General features: G+C 65.0%; 2 protein-coding genes and 1 long non-coding RNA gene across 5 annotated transcripts; 1 reads left to right on the forward strand and 2 right to left on the reverse strand.

The window, feature by feature from the left end:
* Nucleotides 1–2,418: 2,418 nt before the first annotated feature.
* TXNIP (thioredoxin interacting protein) lies at nucleotides 2,419–5,852 on the reverse strand. Of its 2 annotated transcripts, XM_086768405.1 has the most exons (8): nucleotides 5,386–5,852; nucleotides 4,490–4,562; nucleotides 4,244–4,391; nucleotides 3,847–3,949; nucleotides 3,464–3,720; nucleotides 3,199–3,355; nucleotides 2,963–3,111; nucleotides 2,422–2,867 (listed from the first exon to the last, which is right to left on the reverse strand). In XM_086768405.1, exons 1-8 carry the CDS (start codon nucleotides 5,633–5,635, stop codon nucleotides 2,829–2,831), a joined length of 1,176 nt encoding a protein of 391 aa, XP_086624531.1. In that variant the 5' UTR covers nucleotides 5,636–5,852; the 3' UTR covers nucleotides 2,422–2,828. The 2 variants fall into 2 exon arrangements, with proteins under 2 accessions (XP_086624530.1, XP_086624531.1); XM_086768404.1 differs by having other exon boundaries at nucleotides 2,419–2,867; nucleotides 3,464–3,949.
* Nucleotides 5,853–6,835: 983 nt separating this feature from the next.
* LOC147597266 (uncharacterized) lies at nucleotides 6,836–15,234 on the forward strand. 2 transcript variants are annotated; one of them, XR_015261245.1, is made up of 3 exons: nucleotides 6,836–8,520; nucleotides 8,643–8,747; nucleotides 15,103–15,234. It is a non-coding gene; the product is annotated as an uncharacterized LOC147597266 (long non-coding RNA). The 2 variants fall into 2 exon arrangements; XR_015261244.1 differs by lacking the exon at nucleotides 15,103–15,234 and having other exon boundaries at nucleotides 8,643–9,354.
* On the reverse strand, nucleotides 12,616–17,915 carry HJV (hemojuvelin BMP co-receptor). The gene is made up of 4 exons (XM_086768287.1): nucleotides 17,788–17,915; nucleotides 16,673–16,832; nucleotides 15,361–15,863; nucleotides 12,616–14,740 (listed from the first exon to the last, which is right to left on the reverse strand). Exons 2-4 carry the CDS (start codon nucleotides 16,764–16,766, stop codon nucleotides 14,120–14,122), a joined length of 1,218 nt encoding a protein of 405 aa, XP_086624413.1. The 5' UTR covers nucleotides 16,767–16,832; nucleotides 17,788–17,915; the 3' UTR covers nucleotides 12,616–14,119.
* Nucleotides 17,916–19,250: the final 1,335 nt, after the last annotated feature.

Raw genomic sequence — 19,250 nt, forward strand, 5'->3', positions numbered from 1 at the left:
GCAGCTGGGGGGGACGCACAGGACATGGGGACACCGTGCTGCCCCCCAGCTTGGGGGGGGGTCCCAAACCCGTTTTGGGGGGTGAAGGGCCCCCTGCGCCATTGTCCCTGCTGGAGCGGTTTGGGGGTGACAGGGCCCCCCCCGTGTCGTCCCCCCCACCCTGTGGCGGCTTTTTATCGTTGGGAATTTTTTTAAAGCCGATTTTGGGTGAATTAAAGTGGATTTCTGCATTTCCACCCCCCCCGTCCCGCGAGCTGAGCCCCGAACGCGCCCTGTGGCACCCATGGGTGCTGGGCGAGGCTGTTTGGGGGTGCCCCCCCCCGCCGCCGCCGCCCCTCTCGCCCCACACGTGCGGGGCCGGCTCGTGGCGTGGCCTGGGCGGGACGGGTGCCCCGCGGCGCCCGATTTTCCGCCCCGGCACCCCGCTGGGCGTGGGGGGGGTGCAGCCACACCCCCCCCCCCTTCCCCTTGTCCCAGGGCCAGGAGTTTGGGGGGGGCCCCACCACTCCCCCATGAGCGCGGGATCGACCCCAGGGCGCTGGGGGGGCAGTGGGGTGGGGGGCAGCGTGGTTTGACCCCCCCCCTCCCAGCCCCAAATCTCTGGTGGGTCCCCCTGGACCCCCCCCCCCCCCAACTCAGCGCATGCACCGGCAGCTGGGATGGGGGGGGAAGGGGGTTTGGGGGGGGGGAGAGGGGTTTGGGGGGGGGAAGGGGTTTTTTGGGGTGGGGAGGGACAAAGGGGGTTTGTGCAGGGAGAGGGGCCGGGGCGGGGGCCGCCGTGTGACCCTCGTGATGGGCAAGTGCTGCCCCCCCCCCGGCCGGGTTCCTGTTTACGGGTTTTCAGTCCCTGGGCGATAAAAAAAAAAAAAACCCAAAAACACCCCAAAAAGCAGCAGCGCGGGGGGGGGCGGGGCCATCACGGGGAGAGCCCCGGGACTGTGCCGTGGGACGGGGGGAGCGCCCCCCCCCATCCCATGGGAAGGGAGCTGGGGGGGGGGGCTTGCGCACCCCCACCGTCCCCTGGGGGCTCGTGCCTCAGTTTCCCTGCGGGGCCCCTTCCGGCGCGGTGCACGCCGGCAGCGCGGGGGCCTCCCGGTTGTTTTTGGGAAGGGGGCGCGGCGGCCCCCAGCGGGGCTGGTTTGGGGGGGGGGGGAACAGTGTGGGGGCGTCCCATGGGTTGGTCCTGGGGGCCCCGCAGGGGGCGTGGATCCCGCTGCTCCGCGTCCCATCAAGGGCGTCCCGGCTCCCGGTCCCAAATCCCATCCCATCCCCAAATCCATCCCATCCCCACCCCCAGATCCCATCCACACCCCCAAATCCCACCCCAGTTCCCATTCCCAAATCCCACCCCATTCCCACCCCCAAATCCCACCCCCACCCCCAAATCCCATCCCAGTTCCCATTCCCAAATCCCACCCCATTCCTACCCCCAAATCCCACCCCCACCCCCAAATCCCATCCCAGTTCCCATTCCCAAATCCCACCCCATTCCCACCCCCAAATCCCACCCCCACCCCCAAATCCCATCCCAGTTCCCATTCCCAAATCCCACCCCCACCCCCAAATCCCATCCCAGTTCCCATTCCCAAATCCCACCCCCACCCCCAAATCCCATCCCAGTTCCCATTCCCAAATCCCACCCCATTCCCACCCCCAAATCCCACCCCCACCCCCAAATCCCATCCCAGTTCCCATTCCCAAATCCCACCCCATTCCTACCCCCAAATCCCATCCCCACCCCCGGATCCCGTCCCGGGGGGCCTCTGCCCGTTCCCGTCCCAGATGCCGCGGTTGGTCCCGGGACCTTTGTCCCAGTTGGGAGCGGGGCCGGAGCCGGGGCGCAGTGCCAGCCCGCGGGGCCGCCGCCGTCCCGCCGGGATTTGGGAGGCAGCCGGGCCCCTGCCCTCCTCCGGCGCCCTTTCCTGGCGTCCGGCCGCTCCCGCGCCAAATCCCGCCGTGCTCCGGAGCGGCCGCGGCTCCTTCTGCCCAAAATTGGCTTGGCACAAGCGCTGACCCTCGGCCCGCTTGGCCCGGAGCCCGCTGCCGCTCCGGGGAACGGCGAGCCGGGATGGAGCCGGGATGGAGCCAGGACGGAGCGGGCACGGGCGGCTTCCCGGCGATAAGGCCGAGGGCCGGGAAAGGGAAACTGAGGCACCACCCCGTTCCTCGAAATGGCCGCCAGCACCCCGGCACCGTCTTCCCGTTCCCCTTTCACCCGCATCCCCCCCCCAAAAAAGAAGAGCCCGGAGCAGCCGGAGCGCGAGGAGGGCGCCGCCCTTTATTACAAACCGGTACAAAAGAGAGCCCGCCCGTGCCCCCCCAGCCCCCCGCCCCACGACCCCTACAAAACCAGTACAAAAGTTGCGCGGCGCCGCGCCCTGCGGCTGCTCTGGCGGGCGTGTCCCCGCCCCCGAGGACGTCGCGACGGCCAGTTCTGACCCGCGTTTGGGTTTGGTTTTGGGTTTTTTGGGTGTTTTTGTTTTTTCCAGAGTCCGTTTCGGCCGGAACGCGCCTCTCTCGGGTCCGCGCCCGAGCTTCTCCTGCCCGTTTCCACGGAAGCACCCTGGCGTTCGGGTTTGCGGTTCGGTTGTTTGTGGTTTTTTTTCGGAAGACTTCGGCCACACGTGGAGGTCCAAAGCCGGACCCTGAGCCACGCCCCAGGGTTTCCGGGCGCACGGAACCTCGGACGACTTCACCAGCCCGGCCGTCGCGCGGAGCCTCGCCGGGAGCCACCGCTCCTCCGGGAGCCGGGCCCGCGCCGCGAGTCCGGAAAAAACCGCAAAAAAAAAACCAACAAAAAAGCGGGAGAGCGACTCCGGCCTCGGCGCTCACTGCACGTTGTTGTTGTTGGCGACGCAGGGATCCACCTGGGAAAGGCAAGCGGCCCGTGAGGCGGCGGCGGTGGGGCTGGGGGGGGCCGAACCCCGAGCCCCCGCGCCCCCGCGCCGGCGCGGCCCCTCACCTCGGCGTAGGTGGGCGGCGGCATGAACTTGAACTCGGGCGCGTACATGAAGATGGGGCTGTCGAAGCCGTCGGCGTCGTCCAGCAGCGGCGTGGTGGGGCTCTCCAGGCGGTGGTCCTCGGGAACGATGTCCAGGTAGCACGGCGGGGCTGCGAGGGACGGGGCGGCGCCGTCAGCGATCCCACGGGATTTTTTTTTTTTTCCCTCCCCGCCCTCCACCGCGCGGCTCCGCTCACCTTCCGGGGCGTCGGGGAGGTTCAAGTCCACCCAGCTCATCTCCGAACTGGTCTGGCTGGCCATGCTGGAGCTGCGGCTGCCGATGCCCGAGCGGCTGCCGATGACGAGGGGCAGCTCCAGGATGATTTTCTTGGAGCCCGGGACGCTGACGTAGATCTGCCGGGGAGGGAAAAAAAAAAAAATAAATAAAAAAAAATGAATGGGCGCGTTACGGGACGCCGGGGAGCGAGCCTGCCGCCGCCCCGCCGCAGGCGGGACGCTCACCTGCAGGAAATACTCCACGCGCAGGATGTTGCAGCCCAGGATGGACGGCTTCAGCTTCTTGACGCGGATGGTTTTGCCGCGCCAGGACTCGGACGTGCCGGAGATGATGTGGTTGCCGCGGACGCAGGAGAGTTTTTGGGCGAAGACCTTGGTCTGCCCGTTGGCCAGGTAGGTGTGCTTGGCCACGATGGCGGCCTTGGGCACCACGATGCGCGAGCAGGTGTTCTCGAAGTCGGCGTTGATGCAGATGTCGTCGCCTGCCGGGGAGGGGGGGGAACGGCGCTGGGCTTCAGCGAGGCCGCGGGCGTTTCGGCGCGGGGAGCCCGTCGTGGCCCCGGCGCCGCTTGGCGCGCCCCCCCCCCGCCGCCTTCCTCCCCTCTCACCTTCGCAGAAGCCCTTCCTGTCGATCTGCGCGCTGACCGACACGCGTCCGTCGGGAATGAACATGCACGACACCTTCTTCTCCTTCTTGGCGGCAACCGGGGACTGCGGGGAGACGGGGCCGTCACCCCCTGCGACCCCGCCCCGCCGCTCCCATCCCACCCCGCCGCCCATTTCGCCGCAGAAGCTCCCAGTTCCCCAGGAGCGGCCGGCAGCCGGGCGAGAGCAGAACCGCCCGGCGTTCTCCGCCCGGGTGTAGGTTTCCAGAAGGAACCGGGACTTCTTAACGAGCTGAGCGCTTAATCCCGGCTCAGCCACAAAGCCCATTAGGCAGAGGTCGGACTGACCCCTCTCCCGACGCCCGCCAGCACCCGGGCCCGGCGCTACGGCGCCACTTACCAGCAATTCCGGAGTGTTCACGTCAACGGGATCCATCACCTCGAAGCGCTTCTTCGTCTCCTGAGTGGGAAAGGAGGGGCGCTCCAGGAAAGCCTTCACCCAGTAATCCACGCAGCCGTACTTCCCCTTGAAGGTGGTTCCCAGCGGCCTGCCGACAGAGACGCCCGTGAGACTCGTCCCGGGCAACACCAGAGTTTTCCGCAGCCGGAAAGCGAAGTTAGGAGGCGGCGCTCCTCTCGTACTCACCCCTGGGGAAGCTCGAATCCGAATTTGTACTCGTATTTGTTGCCGGGTCTCAGGATGACGGAGCCGTCCCCGTCTGGGAAGGAAAAAAAAAAAGGGGAAGGGAAACGTCAGCCGAAGCTCCGCTCCTCAGCGTGATCCTCTCTTCTGCTTACGCCGGCAGCGCCAAAGCCGAGCGCTGCCCGGGCTGCAGCTGCATCAGCTGTTTGCTAAGAGCTGCCCCCCCGCGCAGGATCGGCCCCGGAACCCCTCCGCGCAGGGAGGTCCCGCTCGCTTCACCTCGCTTTTCCTTTCAACGCCCCCGTCCGAAGCCGGAACGCTGCGTCCCGGCCCCCGTCACCGCTCTGCTCCCGACTCCGCGGGAGGGTCACCGCCCGCTTCCCTCCCCAGGCACCCCTTCACCTCCCTGGCGTCGCGTCGCCCCGGTTATCCCCCGGCACGCTCTGCCCAGCCCCTTCCCCGCAGCCAGCCGACCGAGGAGGTCGCTGACGGGAGTCCTCCGCGCCCAGGTCTGGGGCGAGATCCGCGCCCGCTGCTCCCTGAGCACCACCTGTCCCAAGCTCGCTCCCTGCGGGCACCCGGCATCGCCGCCTCTTCTGCCAGCCGTGCCAACGCCCGCCGGCTCCCGTCCGCTGCTGCGGGCAACTCGGCCGGCTTTGGTTTTAGCCCTTGGGCTTTCCAACTTTTGAGCCGGACTTCGCCGAGCTCGCAGGTTTCCGTGAACCCGCCGGTTCCTCCTCAGGCTCCCAGCCACCAGCCGACCGCGCCGAGCGGAAACGCCGCGACCCCTCGCCGCGGGACTCGCCCGGTTCGACGCGCACCCCAAGGGGACTCCCTCCAGCACCCCCCCCCCACCCCGTCCCCCACCCGATTCCCTTCTGCCAGCCCCACATCCTCACCCGTGGGCTGCTCCTCCAGCGCCAGGACGTCCTCGAAGCGCAGGTACTCCATCTCCTGCCTGCACTGCTGGGGCCCCTTGGTCCAGTTGACTTTGGCCACCCCGCAGGCCAGCAGCTTGACGGCGCTGACGCGGGTCACCTCGGCCACCTCCACCAGCACGCGCCCGGCCACCTTCTCCCCGCTGCAGTAGACCTTCTCGGGCTCGCTGAAGCTCAGCAGGAAGGTCTTCACCTTCTTGAACATCACCATGGCTGAGGCGAGCGCGGGACGACGCGCCGGGGAAAGCGGTGAGCGGGCCGCGAAGGCGAAGAACTGCGGGTTTTTCTTTTTCCCCCGGAGGAGGGGAAAAAAACCCAACCCTGAAACAGGCTGATTCGGGTCAAACAGGGCGGTCGGAGCCTTGCTCTCTAAGAGTTGCGGGGGGGGTTTGCGCGGGGCGATACGGGAGCTGCGCACTGCTCGCTGCCCTCAGCGCTGTGAGCGCGGCCCCCGCCGCACGCCGCCCTTTTATAGCCTCCGGCGCCCCGCCCACCCCCGCCCGCGCCTGTCGCTGCCCGGCTCTCCACGCCGAGGGCGCGTGGCCAGGCGTGCAGCTCGCGTGATCAGCGCTCCCATTGGCCGCCGCCGCCTTGTTTACAGCGGCGCCGACCAATCGGCGGGCGGAGCGGGGAGCGTGGACAGCGTGTGAAGGAGAGGCGCGCGCGTGTTCCAGGGAAGGGAGGGGAGGGGGGGGGAGAGGCTGTGGAGGGGGAGAATGGAGTGACGGCGCGAAGGGCCAATGGCGGCGAGGGCGGGCGCGGCAGCGGCCAATGGCGAGCGGGGAACGGGATGTAATGTTCCGAGCGGGGAGAGCGCCCGCGGGTGCGGCCGGGCCCGGTTGGGGCCGGGCCCAGCTGATCCGGGCGGCCCGGGAGCGGCCGGGCGGGGGCCTCCGGGCTTCCTCTGGGAGCCTTCTTCCCCTTTCCTCAGCCCCCTCCCCCCCCACCCAGGGCAGCCTGGGGGCACTTCCACAGCCCCCCTGGCCTCCCTCAGTCCGAGGGGCTTCCCCCCCCCCCCCCCCAATTTTTGAGGTAAAAAAGGGTGAATTTGGGGCAGGGGAGCGAAGCCTGGCCCTGGGGGCCTTTCCCCGCCCTTCCAGGGGGTTGTGCGGGGGTGTTTCCCCCCATTTCTGCCGCTTCCCGCAGCTCCCTCCCCCCCCCCGTTGCCCCCCAGGGTGGGGCACCCGCGCCCCGCTCCCCGCCCGCTGCGATTTTGGGGGCTTTTCCCCCAAAAATCCCCCGTCAGCACGCCGTCGAATTCCCAAAAGGGAAAGGTGACGCCCCCCTCCGCTTCCCCGCGCCTCGGGAGCCTTTGAGCCAGCGCCTTTGGGGGGGGGGGGGGCGGTGGGGTGGGGGGCAGAAAGAAGCCGCTAAGAAAATCCGCAGCGCAGGTTTTATTTTTAAGATCGCGGCGCCCGGCTGTTCCTCGGCGTCGGCCGCGGAGGACGGAGGGCTCTGCGTCGTCAACAAGTCCGCCCCGACGGAAGGGAGGCCAGGCGACCGCGTCCTTCCCCTAAACCTGGGCCGGGGCCCTCGGCCCTGCTTTCCGGCCGGGATCTGGGGAGCAGGGACGGCCGCGTGGTCCCCGTAGGAGCCTTTCGACTTGGAGAAACTCTCCGGTTTTCCTTCCGAGATCGTTGGTTTTTTGCTGAGCAGGCGTTCCTCCCGGCGGGGCCGGGGCTGTTTTGCCCTTGGTCTGAAAAACCTTTAGTGCTTTCACATTTCAGGAAAACACTGGGAGGGGAGGAAATGGGGGGGGGGGAATGGTTTTTTGGAGCCACCTGACAAGGTGGGAACGGAAAACAGGGGCTCCCAAGACCCCCCCACCCCGAATTAGGAAGAGGAATGTGTTTTCGTGAGGAGTTGTCTCCCTTGTCCTTCAGAGCTTGTTTATCTCTGCGCGTTTTGGCACGCGCTGTGCTTTTCTTTCTCCGCCGTCCTCCCCTTCCCCCCGGGGTTAATTCACACCTGTTCGTATAAACCGATAAACCGGGCAGATAAACTGCGGGGTGTAAACCGTCCGCCTGCCAAACGGCAGGACAAATTTCCCTCCCGTGAGGGAATTGTTCCCCAGTTCGCTGCAGGAACGGCGGAACTCCACCTTTTCCTGCGGCCCCCGGTCCCGGCAAGCTCGCCCCATTGTCCCTCGTGGCGCACGAGGAAAAAGGCGCCGGATTAACGAAGAATTGCGGATTTGTTCTCATTTGGCAAAACGAGGAGGGCTCTCTTTCCAGCTTTGCCAGCTACGGGATATTTGATCCCAAAGACCCCAGCCTGGATCCGCGCCCGGCGTTCCTTCAGGAGCCCTGTTTACGCTCTCCCTCTCCGGTTTCCTTCGCTGCCCATCTTTCCAAGGAAGACGTATCCAGCCCGCGGCTGCCCGCTCGGACAGCGAAACGCGTTCCAGCAACGTCAAACGACGATCGAGTCCCAGCGCGGGGAGTTTGCCAAAGCTCTGGTCCAAGGCACGTTCCGCAGCCCAAATCCTCTCCAAATTTCTCTTCCATCTGTCAATCAGCTCTTGCCCTTTGCTCCCCTGACCTCTATCTGCCTGGAAAAGCCTTCCCGGTCCTTCTGCACAAGAAGGAGCAACTGCACGTTCCCTCAGGGCTGAGCCTTGGTTCGCGAGGTTTCCCACGCAAGCAGCACCCCGCGTTCAGGAAGGCTTTCGGAAACGCTTAGAAATTTTAGCTCATGAAAACGAATGCTTCACTATGTCAGAAAACCAGGGCGTCGGAAGGGAAACCGGTTGGATTTCTGGGCAGAGACCAGCTCTTGGGGGCTTCCTTGCTCCCACTAAGGAATTATTTTAAGGGGTGGTGGTGCCGGGAGGGTCCCCCTCGTGACTGAGCAAAGCTGCGGCGCGGGGTGGATGGGGAGAGCGGCCGGGGGCGAGGGCCGGCGGGCAGAGCTGCGTGACTAACACCGCGCGCTGGCTTTCACCCGCTTCGAACGCAGCGGGGTTGGGCTGAGCGCGAAAGCAGGCCCTGGGGTGAGGCGCCGAGAGCCAGGGCCGGGTCACGGGGAAGGAACTGGGTAAAAGAGAAACCGGGCACAACAACAGCTTCCAGCGCCGCGCTCCGTGCCAGCCGCGAGGTGCCAACTGCCCTTGTTCCCCCCGTCCGCCCCAGCCACGCTTGGAATGAAAGCCCCATGCTGATAAAAACCTTTTCTTTTTTTTTTTTTTAATTTTTTTTTTTTATTTCCCCTTGCTGTAGGTTATCGGGAGCCGCTGCCCGTCGTTGCCTGGAGAAGCCACGCTCCTCTCGAGCCGCTCCTCTGCCCCGTCTGTCGGACAACTGGCTGAATTCCTGCGAGAGCTGGTGGGTGCCTGCCAGAGGCTGCAGCCCTGGAGCTTCTCGGTGCTGTTTTCTCCCCTTTTTTTCACCATATATGGCTGCTTCCAGCAAATTCGAGGCAGGGAGGGGATAAGAGGGACGCAAAGGGATTGACAATGGCCCCAACGAGGGGACAGAGTGTTCCCGCTGCGCAGCCGAGAGCGGGAGCCGGGGCGGAAAAGGCATTTCCTCTGGCGAGGTTGTTTATGTAGAGGGAGCGTAATAAATAAAGCCCACGCTGATTGCAGCGAGAGCGTGCCGCTGCGGCTGGAAAGCGAGGGGCTGTGGGACTTGGGGTGGCTCCTGGAAAGCCACCACTTGTCCCACGCTGGGCTGCTCGCAGCTCGCGCTCGGCCGTGCCCGTGGTTCAAGAGGAAAGGAGCCTCCTGGGGATTTCCAGCTTTGAAAGCAGGCAGGGAAGCGAGGGCAGCGCCTGCCTTTCGGTTTCTAAACCAAATCAGCAGTTTGGGCGAGGCTGTAAAGGTGTGTGGCGCCCGGCGCGGGGCCGGGGGGCTCAGCATCGCCGGAGCACGGAGGTGTTCCCCAGGGATCTGCCAGGGCCGGAGAGCTGTGAGGGCAGAGCCCCGGAAGAGTTTCCAAAATCGGCTTTTTTTTTTTTTCTGTTTTCACCCACAGCAATGGCTTGCGTGCTTCGTAGCGTCGTGCAGGCTGCACGCCCTTTGGAAATGCTTTGTGGCACTGATCGTGATCCCCTTTTCCCCTTTCCCCGTCCCTGCTGAACGGGGAGAAGCCCTCTCAGGGCTGGAGTGTGAGGAGTTTTCCCCTGAAGCCCCACGTTTCCAACTCCTGCCGGGAAGGGCGATGCCAGAGCCCTCCCTGACAGGTGGCTCTTCGCCGTGGTGCGATTTCTTCCTTTCGTTTCTGACCAGATCAGGTTGGTTTTTTTTGCAACAGAGGAAGGGGAGCACCAGAGCTAAGTGTCGACAGGCTGCGACCAGAGACATCACTCATCCGTAAACAAGAAGGAATTTGAAAGCAGGGTTTTGGGAAGTCCCGTGCCTTATCATCTGCCCTGGGCAGGAAGGCTCGGTTACATCAGCTCTTCGCTCCGGCTGGGAGAGCGTGACCCCTCCTGGGCTGCCAGCACACGGCAGGGCCGGCCGAACCCGCCGCTCTCCGTTTGCCGAGCTTTCCTCTTCCGAAAGAGCAAATCCAGCTTGTCTCTGTGCCGAACGGCGTCCCTTTGCCTTTGGTGTCCGTTGGGTTTGAGATATCTTGTGAGGAAGGGAGAGGAAAGTATCGTAAAGCAGCAGATTTCCTGAGCTTCCGTCCAGTTGTCCCTTCAAAGGCCCCAGATGCTGGGGAGAGCGAAGAAATACGGAGAATTTCTTACTTTTCAGCAGCCAGAGCGACTCTGTGTGTGGCTGCGGACCCTCGCCGGAGCTGCTCACCCCAACATCGAGCTCTCTTGTTTAGAGAGGTGGCTCAAATCGGAGGCGGAGGGTGGGGAACACCCCCCGTCCCGGACCTCCTTCACCTCACTGGTCGCACAGCCAGACGGCGGGACCTTCCCGGGAGCGCTTCCCGGGGCTGGGGGTTCGGATGGGCATTCCCTGGGCTGCGGGGCTGCCGCCTCCTCCGAAGTCCTCCTCGTGCTTTGGTTTGTGTGGACATCTAGAGGCCTTGCCAGGAACGGCACAGGAGCGATCTCCATCCCTCCCACCAACAAATGAACCGCGCTGGCATGTTCCGCCTGCCCGGTGCAAGCGAAATCTGCCTTTAAAGTTGGCCGCTGTGAGCCAGTTTCTCATGTTTTGGGCTTGCAAACTCGTCAACATGAGAACGAGCGTTAATCTTTACTTTATTTGCCAGAAGGAGCCCCTCTAAGGGGCTGGCAACCCTGTGAGGGCAACGTGGAGGTTGGACCTCCGGAGATCCTGCTTCTGTGTACTGGTGCCCAAATGCCCCTGGCAGCTGATTATTTCTTTTTTTATTTTTATTTTTTTTATTTTTTCCCTGTGATTTGAGGTTATTTGTCACAGCAAACAAGGAGGGACGTGAGGAAGCGTTCCGCACCGAGACGTGCCCATTTCAGCCGCTCTCCCCGTTCCCGTTCCTCAAGGCTTTGGCCGCTGCGGACGCGAGGCAGCCGAGCCTAACCCCAAACTTTGCGGAGGACGTTCTCGCCTCGGCCATAACATCGTGCTGGAGTTCAGTGGGAAACACGCTGAGGGAAGCCGCCCGGTCACCTCCGATGAGCGGGTCGGTGTGCGGCAGGTAGAGGCAGCTGCTCGTGAAGATTCAAGTTTGGCCGCCGCGCCTCGTGCCCCGGGGCCTTGGTGTTTCTCTAAGGACTCAAAATCGGAGCGAGACGGGACGTAAGAGGAGCAGATCGCCCCGGAATTCGCACGCCTTCCTACGGGAGCCGGTGCCGGCCGCTGCTGACAGCCGCTTACCAGCGCAGGCAAACCCCAGGCCTGATCCAAACTGGGAATTCCCTTGCTCCGGCCGCCCGGTGGTACGCGGAATGGCCCAAACTGGGCTCGCCTTTGCAGATCGCCGGCCGGTGCCACCGGTGTCGTTTTTAGCAGGTGACACGGGCGAGGAAATTCAAGGGCTTGATCCAAACTCGGCTGACGTCAATGGAAACAGTCGTGTTGACATCAGCGGGGCTTGGATCCGCGCCTGCGTTCCGCCTCGTTGTTTCAGCCTGCCGTCTCTCAGGGTTGGAAAGGTCTCTCTCCTGCTCACGGCACATCTTTAAAAGGTCCTGCTTCCTCCGCAGCCGTGAAGCGGAGGATGCAGGGGACAGTTTGGAGAGCAGGCGCAATCCTGTTCAACACCGCGCGCGTTCTTTCCGCCCCGCTGGAGCCCAGCCAGGCTGCAGCTCGGGTTTAAGCCTCTGCGTCCCGCGTAAGGGACGTGGTGGCCTCGTGACGCGCTGTGACTCCCCAGGACCTGCTCCGGCCGGAGGCAGAGCTTCAGCTTGGTGGGTCCCTTCCCCCTGAGATACCCTCATTCTCGTGGGCTTTGGGGTTTGTTGGGTGGGTGACGCGTGAGGGGTCCTGAATCCGCCGTTGGCGGGCAGACCCGGGAAAACTCTGCTGTCTTTTCCATGGGAACAAAGCCCTCGGAGCCCAATTCGTTGCCGCCTTCCCGGGTGGGAAGGTCGGGAGCGGGACAGCAGCCCCCGGCAAAGCTCCGGCTTGGCACTCGCCACGCTCCTCACTCGGGACAGAGCCGGCGCGGTGCTCCGGACGCTTGGTGGGCCGGGCCGTCCTGCACCACTTCCCTGCCGTGCCCAGGGCTCGCCCAGCACCACCTCCACCGGGCTGGCGGGCGCCGGGGCCTTCTGTCCCCTTTTTGTGGCTGTGGAGGCACCGAGAGGCTGGGTCTGGGGGCCGCGCGTGGCCCCGCTCGCCCGCAGGGGCCGTCAGCCGGCGGGAGCCTCATCTCTCCGTGAGGAAAGCCCTCCTTTCCCCGTGGCGTTCTCGTCGATTGGCTGCGTTGGCCAAAATCTGAAGGGTGATGATGTTCCGCGTCACAAAACCCCGCCACGACGCTGTTCGTGGCAGTTGCCTGCCGTCGCCGTGCGCTGCCACGGAGCTGCTGTTTCGCGCCCCGCCAGCGGCCGCCTTTGATTGCCGACTCGAGCCCGTCCCGTGTCCAGGAGGAGCTCCGGCGCCGTCAGCCCTGCGGCCTGGGCAGGCCTCCCGAGGGTTTTATCCCTACGGAAATCGCTCCCAGGGGGACGCACGGCCTCCGGCGAAGCGCCGGCGTGTATATGGAGACCGTAAAGCAGAGTAAAAGGAGCCGTGCGTGGAAGGGGAGATATTATTATCCTCACCTGCTGCTGCCGACCAAAGAAATAAAGAGACGGATGACAGGAAACGAGGGCTTCAAAAATAGACACCTTTAATGTCAAAGCCTTGGGGGATCAGTGAGAGCGTCGCGCGAGGAACGGAGAAGCTCTCGCGCTGCTCAGCGTCGGCTCTGAGTGCAGAAACAGGTCGAGGTATCTGAGAAACGGTTCTGGACTTGCTCTCTGGGCCCTCGGTGGAAGAGCCGGGTCGTAAAAATAAAGAAGTTGAGCAAAGAAACCGCGGATGACGCTGCGAGGTGGATTGTCAAAGCTGGCCTCGCAGCTGGAGGGATCCTCCGCGCCTGGGGGATGCGCAGTTCTCCCTCCCCCGTGCCTGCCAGCTCGCTTCCCTGCCTCCCCGGGACAGGAATGGCTGAGTTTTCGGTGTGAGCCCTCTTAATTAAAAAAAACCAACAAACTCTGCATACGGAAAATATTTCTTATTGTATAGAACTCTCTCTGCTTGACTTAAAACCTCTTAAATATATTAAACCTCTAATTTGGCCTCACCTCTGTGTTTATGTACATCTGCTGGGAATTCCCTGCCCGTCAGGATGGTCACAGGGCTATTTGCCAGCTGAAATCGTTAATCATTAATCATTAATTATTAATTCTCTTTTGCAAGTGGAACCCGCCGCCTGGGTTGGGTTTGAAGGAGGTTGTGACGGTCCCGAGGGAGAGGAGGAATACCGCGGGGTGTTCTTCCTCCCTGAAACTCCGCGCTGGTCCGAAGTCCAGACCTGGCTACGTTGAGCCCGAGGCAGGTGCCACGGCGACGAGGGAAAACAGCAACACTGGCCCGAAACGTCAGAGCGCTGACGCTCTGCGGCTCCCCGCGCCGGAGACGAGCGGGGGACCAGGCCAGGGAGAGGAGGGTACGGTACGAAACGCTTCACTCCTAGCCCCAAAATCTCCAGCCGTGGTCACAACTCCGCGATAACCAGCTTACCGCCTCGCTTCGCTCCCGCACGGTGGTGAGAGCAGCGGGGTCAAGGGGCCCCGGATCCACCAGGCACCATTTTTCACCTGCTAAAAATTGGGATCTGGGCTTTGAGCCCGTTATTTCTGAATCCCCAGGTTTCCCGAGCCAGTCCGCTGTAGTAACAGCGGGAGAAAGGTGTCAAGCAAGTTTCTAGAAAGGGCTTTGAGGGGCGGCCAGGTTTTCTAAACGTGTCTTCAGCCCCTGTGTTTCCTTCCGTATGGCGGCAACGTCCTCGTCTTCAGAAAATAAAAAAAAAAAAAAAACATTGGAATCCAGCAGGAAAAATTGTGATCTGCCCCCGGGAGAGGGGCCAGGTTTGACGGGTGCCGCGCGTGCGGTGGACGCAGACCGGTGCCTCGCCGTCTTTTGTTTCCAGCGCTCCCCGCTCCAAAGGTCTGGGTCTCTGGTTCCTTGTTGCCGCAGAGAGACGTGATCCTGGCCGAGGCATCGCCCTTAGCCGGCACGCCGTGGGCCTCGAGTCGGCGGCAACCTTGGGTCACGCCTCTGCGCCGGCTGGGTGCCTCCCCTGTGCTGTGGGCAACGCCAGGAGAGTTAAAAGTGCGACAAAATGGCCCAAAAACCAGAGAGGAGGAGGAGGAGGAGGGAGGAAGAAGAGAGGTGCGGGCAGCCTGCCCCGGCCTGGAAGATGTGGAGTTTCTCAGCGTTGGGCAGGAAGACCCTGGCGTCCTCCAGAGCTCCGTGAGCCGCCATGGTGAAGTTGGCGTCCCCCGAGGTCACCACGTCGAAGACGCACGACTGGAAATAGACGTCCTCCACGGGCAGCATCTCCTTGCAGAGCGCCCGAGCCGTCTCGGCCGCCGCGCGCCCGCGGCAGCACTCGCTGCGGGAGATGCGCTGGCTGCGGGGACAGCCGCCCACGCAGAGCTGCAGGTCTTGCTCCTCCGTGAAGGCGCGCGCCACCTCCTCGGCTGCCCGGATGGAGAAGGAGAGCTGACGGCCGGCCTGACGGACGGCGATGGTGGTGCCGATGTATTCCGCGCGGATCTCCACGTGCCGCCCGGGGCTGCGCTCCTGGATAGCCAGGCTGCTCCCGCCCGGCCTCTCGCCCCCGTTCACCGAGCCGTCCTCGAAGGCTGCCGGCAGGTTGTCTATCTCAGCCTGGTAGACCTTCTGGTCGATGCATTCCTTCATGTTCTTGAAGATGATGGTGAGCTGCGGAGAGCGGATCGGAGGGGGCCAGAGCTGATTTCCTGGCCGTGTCCCCACCCCAGCTATCCAGGGGAGGGCAGAGCAGATCCGCCCCGCCGATGCCTCCCCCTCTGCCCCAGATTGTCTCTCCCACATCGCTGCCGTGGGGAAGCAGCAAAATTTCCTTCTGCTTCGTGCCCCATCCCTGGAAACATTCCAGGCCAAGTTGGCCGGGGCTCTGAGCAACCTGATCCGGTTGGAGATGCCCCTGCTCCTGGCAGGGGGTTGGGATGGATGGGCTTTGAAGGTCCCTTCCCACCCAAACCCTTCCATCATTCAATGATTCCCGTTCCTACGTTTCCTTCTTTTTTTTTTTTTTAATACAGTTTAAGCAACTGAGGACGGCAGCGGAGCGGAGCCTGGCTGGGCTGCGCGCGAGTAACCCATGGACCACGCACGGACCCATCCCCGGGCAGCAACGGGAGCATTTGCAGCTCTCTGCTCCCCTCAAGCACCTTTGTCCTGCGGATATTCATTCCTGACCCCAGCTGGGTTTGGCTGAAGCTACTTCTGCCCCCTCCCCAGCCGTCGCCGTGTCCCGGCGGCGCGCGGGTTCGCCGCCCGGCCCCGCATGCGAGCGTTACCTTGCTGGTGACGGTGGCGTTGGAGCCCTTGGCCACCGGAGAGCTGGTGGCTTGCACAAACAAGAAGTCGTTGTCCAGGAGAGGCCAGGAACCCTCCACCCGGCAAGTGTGGAAGTCGTCGTGGAAAGTGCGGATGTGGGGGTCGCCGAACGCCGCGCAGTGCTGGTAGCGCGGGGGCTGGCCGTGATTGTAGAGGAAACTCTTCTCGTAGTTGCAAATATTGAGAGACTGGAAGCCCTGATGGTCGGGGGCCGGGGGCCGGGGCCGTGGCGGCGACGTGGGACCCTCCTTGGAGCAGTTGTTCTGGATCATGAGGTCCTCGATGCCGTGGACGGCGGAGTGGTAGGCCAGGTCGCCCCGGCAGGTGCGGGCCGTCTTGCGGGTGCAGTGGGAGTAGGAGCGCAGGGCGTCGCAGTACGCCGCCTTCCTGCCGGGGCCGCGCAGGTTGAGGGTGGCGGCCACGTACTCCGAGTTGCAGCGCAGGATCTTACACTGGGAAGAAACTGGGAGAGGCGGGATGGCTCTCAGGGCGTCCTGGTGGAGCTGTAGGGGTGGGGAAGGGCAGCCCCTTCTCCATCCCGCTCCAGATCTCCCGACGGAGACGCGTTCTGGAAGCGCTTACCCGCCCCGTGTTAACGCGCGCGGCGGCCGGTTGAAGTGACCCGCTCTTTACGCGCCGGAGCGGAGCGGATCCAGGGCTGCCCACTGCGGGAGCGGCGTGCAGCCCGCTGCTGAGGGCCGTCGCGGGGCCCGAGGGGCGTCCCCAAAACAACCGGGGTGTGAGATCCTATCTGGGGCGCGAGCCGCGACTGCTGCCCTGGGACGTGGCTCGGGCGTGGATTCTTCACCCCAGGGCTTGCCAGGGGAAGGAACGGGAATTTCTGAGCTGGGAAACCCCTTCTTCCCATTTCAGCCTTGGCCGGGTCGCGCGGTCGCACTTTCGCGCTCGGCTCGGCTGCACCAAGGACACCCCGTCCTCCAGGCCTGCTTCCTCCGGGCTGCGAAGGCAGCGCCGCGGCCCCGGGAGAGCTAACGAGCTGGCCCCGGCGCGCGTCGTTACAGAGAGGGGTTATAAGGCCCCGGCCGCCCTCGCGGGAGGCGAACGCAAACTGGGCAAACTGGGGTGCTGGGAAGCGGATTTAGGTTTGGCGGGGTGCGGGGGAGAGCAGATTTTGGGGGCTCTCCCGGGGGAGCACCGGCTGGCGGCGATGCCCTGGCTGCGGCCGGCCACGCTGGTGGGAACGCCGCCTGCCCTTCCCTGCGGCCGGCGCAGGCCAAAGGCGCTCCGATCCCGGCGCGGCGGCATCCTTACCGTGCCTGCAGACGAGGAGGAGGAGGAGGGCGCGGAGGAAGAAGCCGGGGTGTTCCGGCTGCCCTGGGCTCTTGCTGCGGGCGCGTTTCCCCATGCCAATCCATGCAGGGCCTGGGGGGGCTGCTCACGCGCTGGCTCGCCTCGCCGTCGTCCCGCGGCCCTACGAGCAGAGCGGAGGCGGCGCCTGAGGGGTGCCCGCGGCGGGGGTCGGGGGGCTCGGGGAGGCTTCGCGGAGGGGGCGCAAGCAGCCGCCGAGCGCGGAGAGGACCCAACCCGTCCCACGCATCAGGGGGACGCGTCTGTCCCCTCCAAAACGCGGGTTTGGAGCCAAAAAGCCAAATTGTAAGTGTGGCTGTCGTGGCGTCCACAGCTGGCACCACGGAGCGATACCGGCCCCTCCTGCTCCCCAAAACCCCGCGCCCCGCTTCCCTTAACGCCGGGAAGCCCGCGTTTCTTGTCCTGTTCCCAAAAAAGGGGGCAGTCGTGGTCCTAGCGGCTCCATCCGGCACCTTCCGGCTCCCTTTGCGGCGGCTGCAGCCCTTGGACCGCGGCCGTGAGCTGCGCGCTGGCTGACCCCCGCCCTCCGCTGCCGGCTGAAGCAGCGGCCACCGCGCTGGAGATGGGGGGAAACCGGTCCCTGCAGCCTCGGGACGCCGGAACCAGGACGGGGAGTTGGGAAGGGGCTCGTGTTGGACCTGTGCTGGGGAGAGAGGGAGAGGCGGCCGTGTGCTCCCCATTCCTCCGCTGCCCACACGGGCTCCGTCCGCTCGCCCTCCCTGGCTTCGCCCCGGCTGAGCGTCCTCCGTGGGGCTCCGGGGAGCTCGTCGCCCCCCGAAATCCCCGGGAGGAGGTGGCGCGGAGCAGCTGGCGCACGCCTTAGCGGACGAACAGCCGGTCAACGCGTGACAGAGAAGCGTGGCTCTGGCCGGGGCAGGGAGAGGCCCTGCCGTGGGTCCCTTTCTCCGGGACGTCCTGACCCCGGTGGCGCTGGGAGAGGGGCAGCAGCGGGGGCAGCAGCCTCCCTCTGTTTGGGGCCACCTACACCCCGGGGTGCCGGCGCCGACGTCCCGCGCCCCGGCCCCTTGTCCCTGCCGTTCACCGCAGCCCCCGCTCACCTGTCTCAGCCTTTCCCGGAGCCGAGCTGGCTCCCCGCGCGCGGAGCTCCGTCCCCGACGGACGCGCGGGCTGGCTTGTCCTCCTCACCCAGCTCTATGCCAGGTGCCGGCCCGAGAGATCCGTGGGGATGGCGGCCGGGAAAACACCCACCTCCATCCTGGCCGTCTCTGTGGCCTCGCAGCCGGATAAAACCCAGGCCGCGGGGAGCAGACCCCACCGCAGGGCACTGCGGTCCCTGCTCTTCCTCCCCGGCCACCTTTGCTCCGTCCTCTTCCCCCCCGCAGGGCAGGGGATGGGTGTCGAAATAGATCCGCCTAAATTTAGACGGGCTTAAAACCCAGCCAAGAACAACGGGCGGAGGGGGCAGAGGGAGAGGGTGCGTGGCACGGGGCGGGGGCAGGGGGCCTGAGGAGGAGGTGGGAGCCCCCAGACTCCCCCCCCCCGCCCGGGGCTGGGTGACGCTGCTCGGAGGCGTGGGGTCGCGTCACCCGTGGGGCGTGGGAGCTGCCGTCCCTGGAGCCGCTCGCGGGGTGGTTCTGCGGCCCCCTGCCCGCATCCCTCCAGAGCGAATCCTTGCGGAACGGCGCTGTGCCCATACCTGGGGGGGGGGCGTCCCCACAGGGCTGCTTTTTGGGCCTTGTGTCCCCCGACTTCCCCTCCTGGGGCACAGCTGAGTCCCGAAGGCAAACACGGCAGCGGCCAAAGGTGGCCGGTGGCCGGGGGTTGATGAACGCCGGGCCGCGCCGCCTGCGTTCCCAAAAACCAAAGGGCCTGGGGTGGTTGGGGGCAGAGAGCGGCCGCACAAACCCCCGGTGCTGCAGGGAGCGGGGGCGGCGGGGAAACATCCCCCTTGGGCTTTTCCGGGGGTCACCCCCCCCCCACCCCGGTTTAGGATCCCCGCAGTGAGGGTTGGAGGTCAGGGGCTGGGAGTGGGTCCCCCGGCGCCCCCAGCACCTTTGGGAACCCCGCTCAGAAAAGCCTCCAGGCTCCCAAAACCCAATTCCTGCTGTTTTCCAGGTCTTGCTCTCTACGGTGGGGACCGAAGCCTCGCAGCGCCCTCCGCGCCCGCAGCCATGCCGACCCGAGCAGAGGGGCTCAGCCCACCCCCCCCGGCCAGGTACCGCCGTGCCCCTCCCGGGGAATCGCTCCCAATTTCCGCGGGCGCCCCGAGAGCGGTTTGGGTCGTTCGGGGACCCTCTCCTCTCCTGCTCTGACCCCAGAGGGAGCCCGAAGCGCGCAGCCGGCGGCTGGGCTGCCTTCTTGCGCCTGCTGAGCCGCTCTCCGCCCCGGGAATTGGGGAGAAAACCAGGGATGGCGGCTGCTTGCTGCAGAACAAGCGGAAATCGACAGCCAGCCTCTCGTTTCAGGTGTAACAGTGCGTCTTCCTTGGGGAAAACGGATAGAGGAAAGGAAAAACAAAAAAAAAATAAAATAAATACCAGCTTGGGTTCAACTCCCAGCT

The sequence above is a fragment of the Chlamydotis macqueenii genome, chromosome 28 (genome assembly GCF_036417535.1).
Source record: "Chlamydotis macqueenii isolate bChlMac1 chromosome 28, bChlMac1.mat, whole genome shotgun sequence".
Taxonomy (NCBI): Eukaryota; Metazoa; Chordata; class Aves; order Otidiformes; family Otididae; genus Chlamydotis; species Chlamydotis macqueenii.

Excerpts from the sequence above, each read along its gene's own strand:
- HJV (XM_086768287.1), bottom strand. The coding sequence starts at position 16,766 with ATGGGGAAACGCGCCCGCAGCAAGAGCCCAGGGCAGCCGGAACACCCC. Across the intron at positions 15,864-16,672 it reads CCTCCTCGTCTGCAGGCACG|TTTCTTCCCAGTGTAAGATC; the intron begins GTAAGGATGCCG and ends CGCCTCTCCCAG. Across the intron at positions 14,741-15,360 it reads ACGCCACCGTCACCAGCAAG|CTCACCATCATCTTCAAGAA; the intron begins GTAACGCTCGCA and ends CGCTCTCCGCAG.
- TXNIP (XM_086768404.1), bottom strand. The coding sequence starts at position 5,635 with ATGGTGATGTTCAAGAAGGTGAAGACCTTCCTGCTGAGCTTCAGCGAG. Across the intron at positions 4,563-5,385 it reads GCTGGAGGAGCAGCCCACGG|ACGGGGACGGCTCCGTCATC; the intron begins GTGAGGATGTGG and ends TTTCCTTCCCAG. Across the intron at positions 3,950-4,243 it reads TGAACACTCCGGAATTGCTG|TCCCCGGTTGCCGCCAAGAA; the intron begins GTAAGTGGCGCC and ends GTCTCCCCGCAG.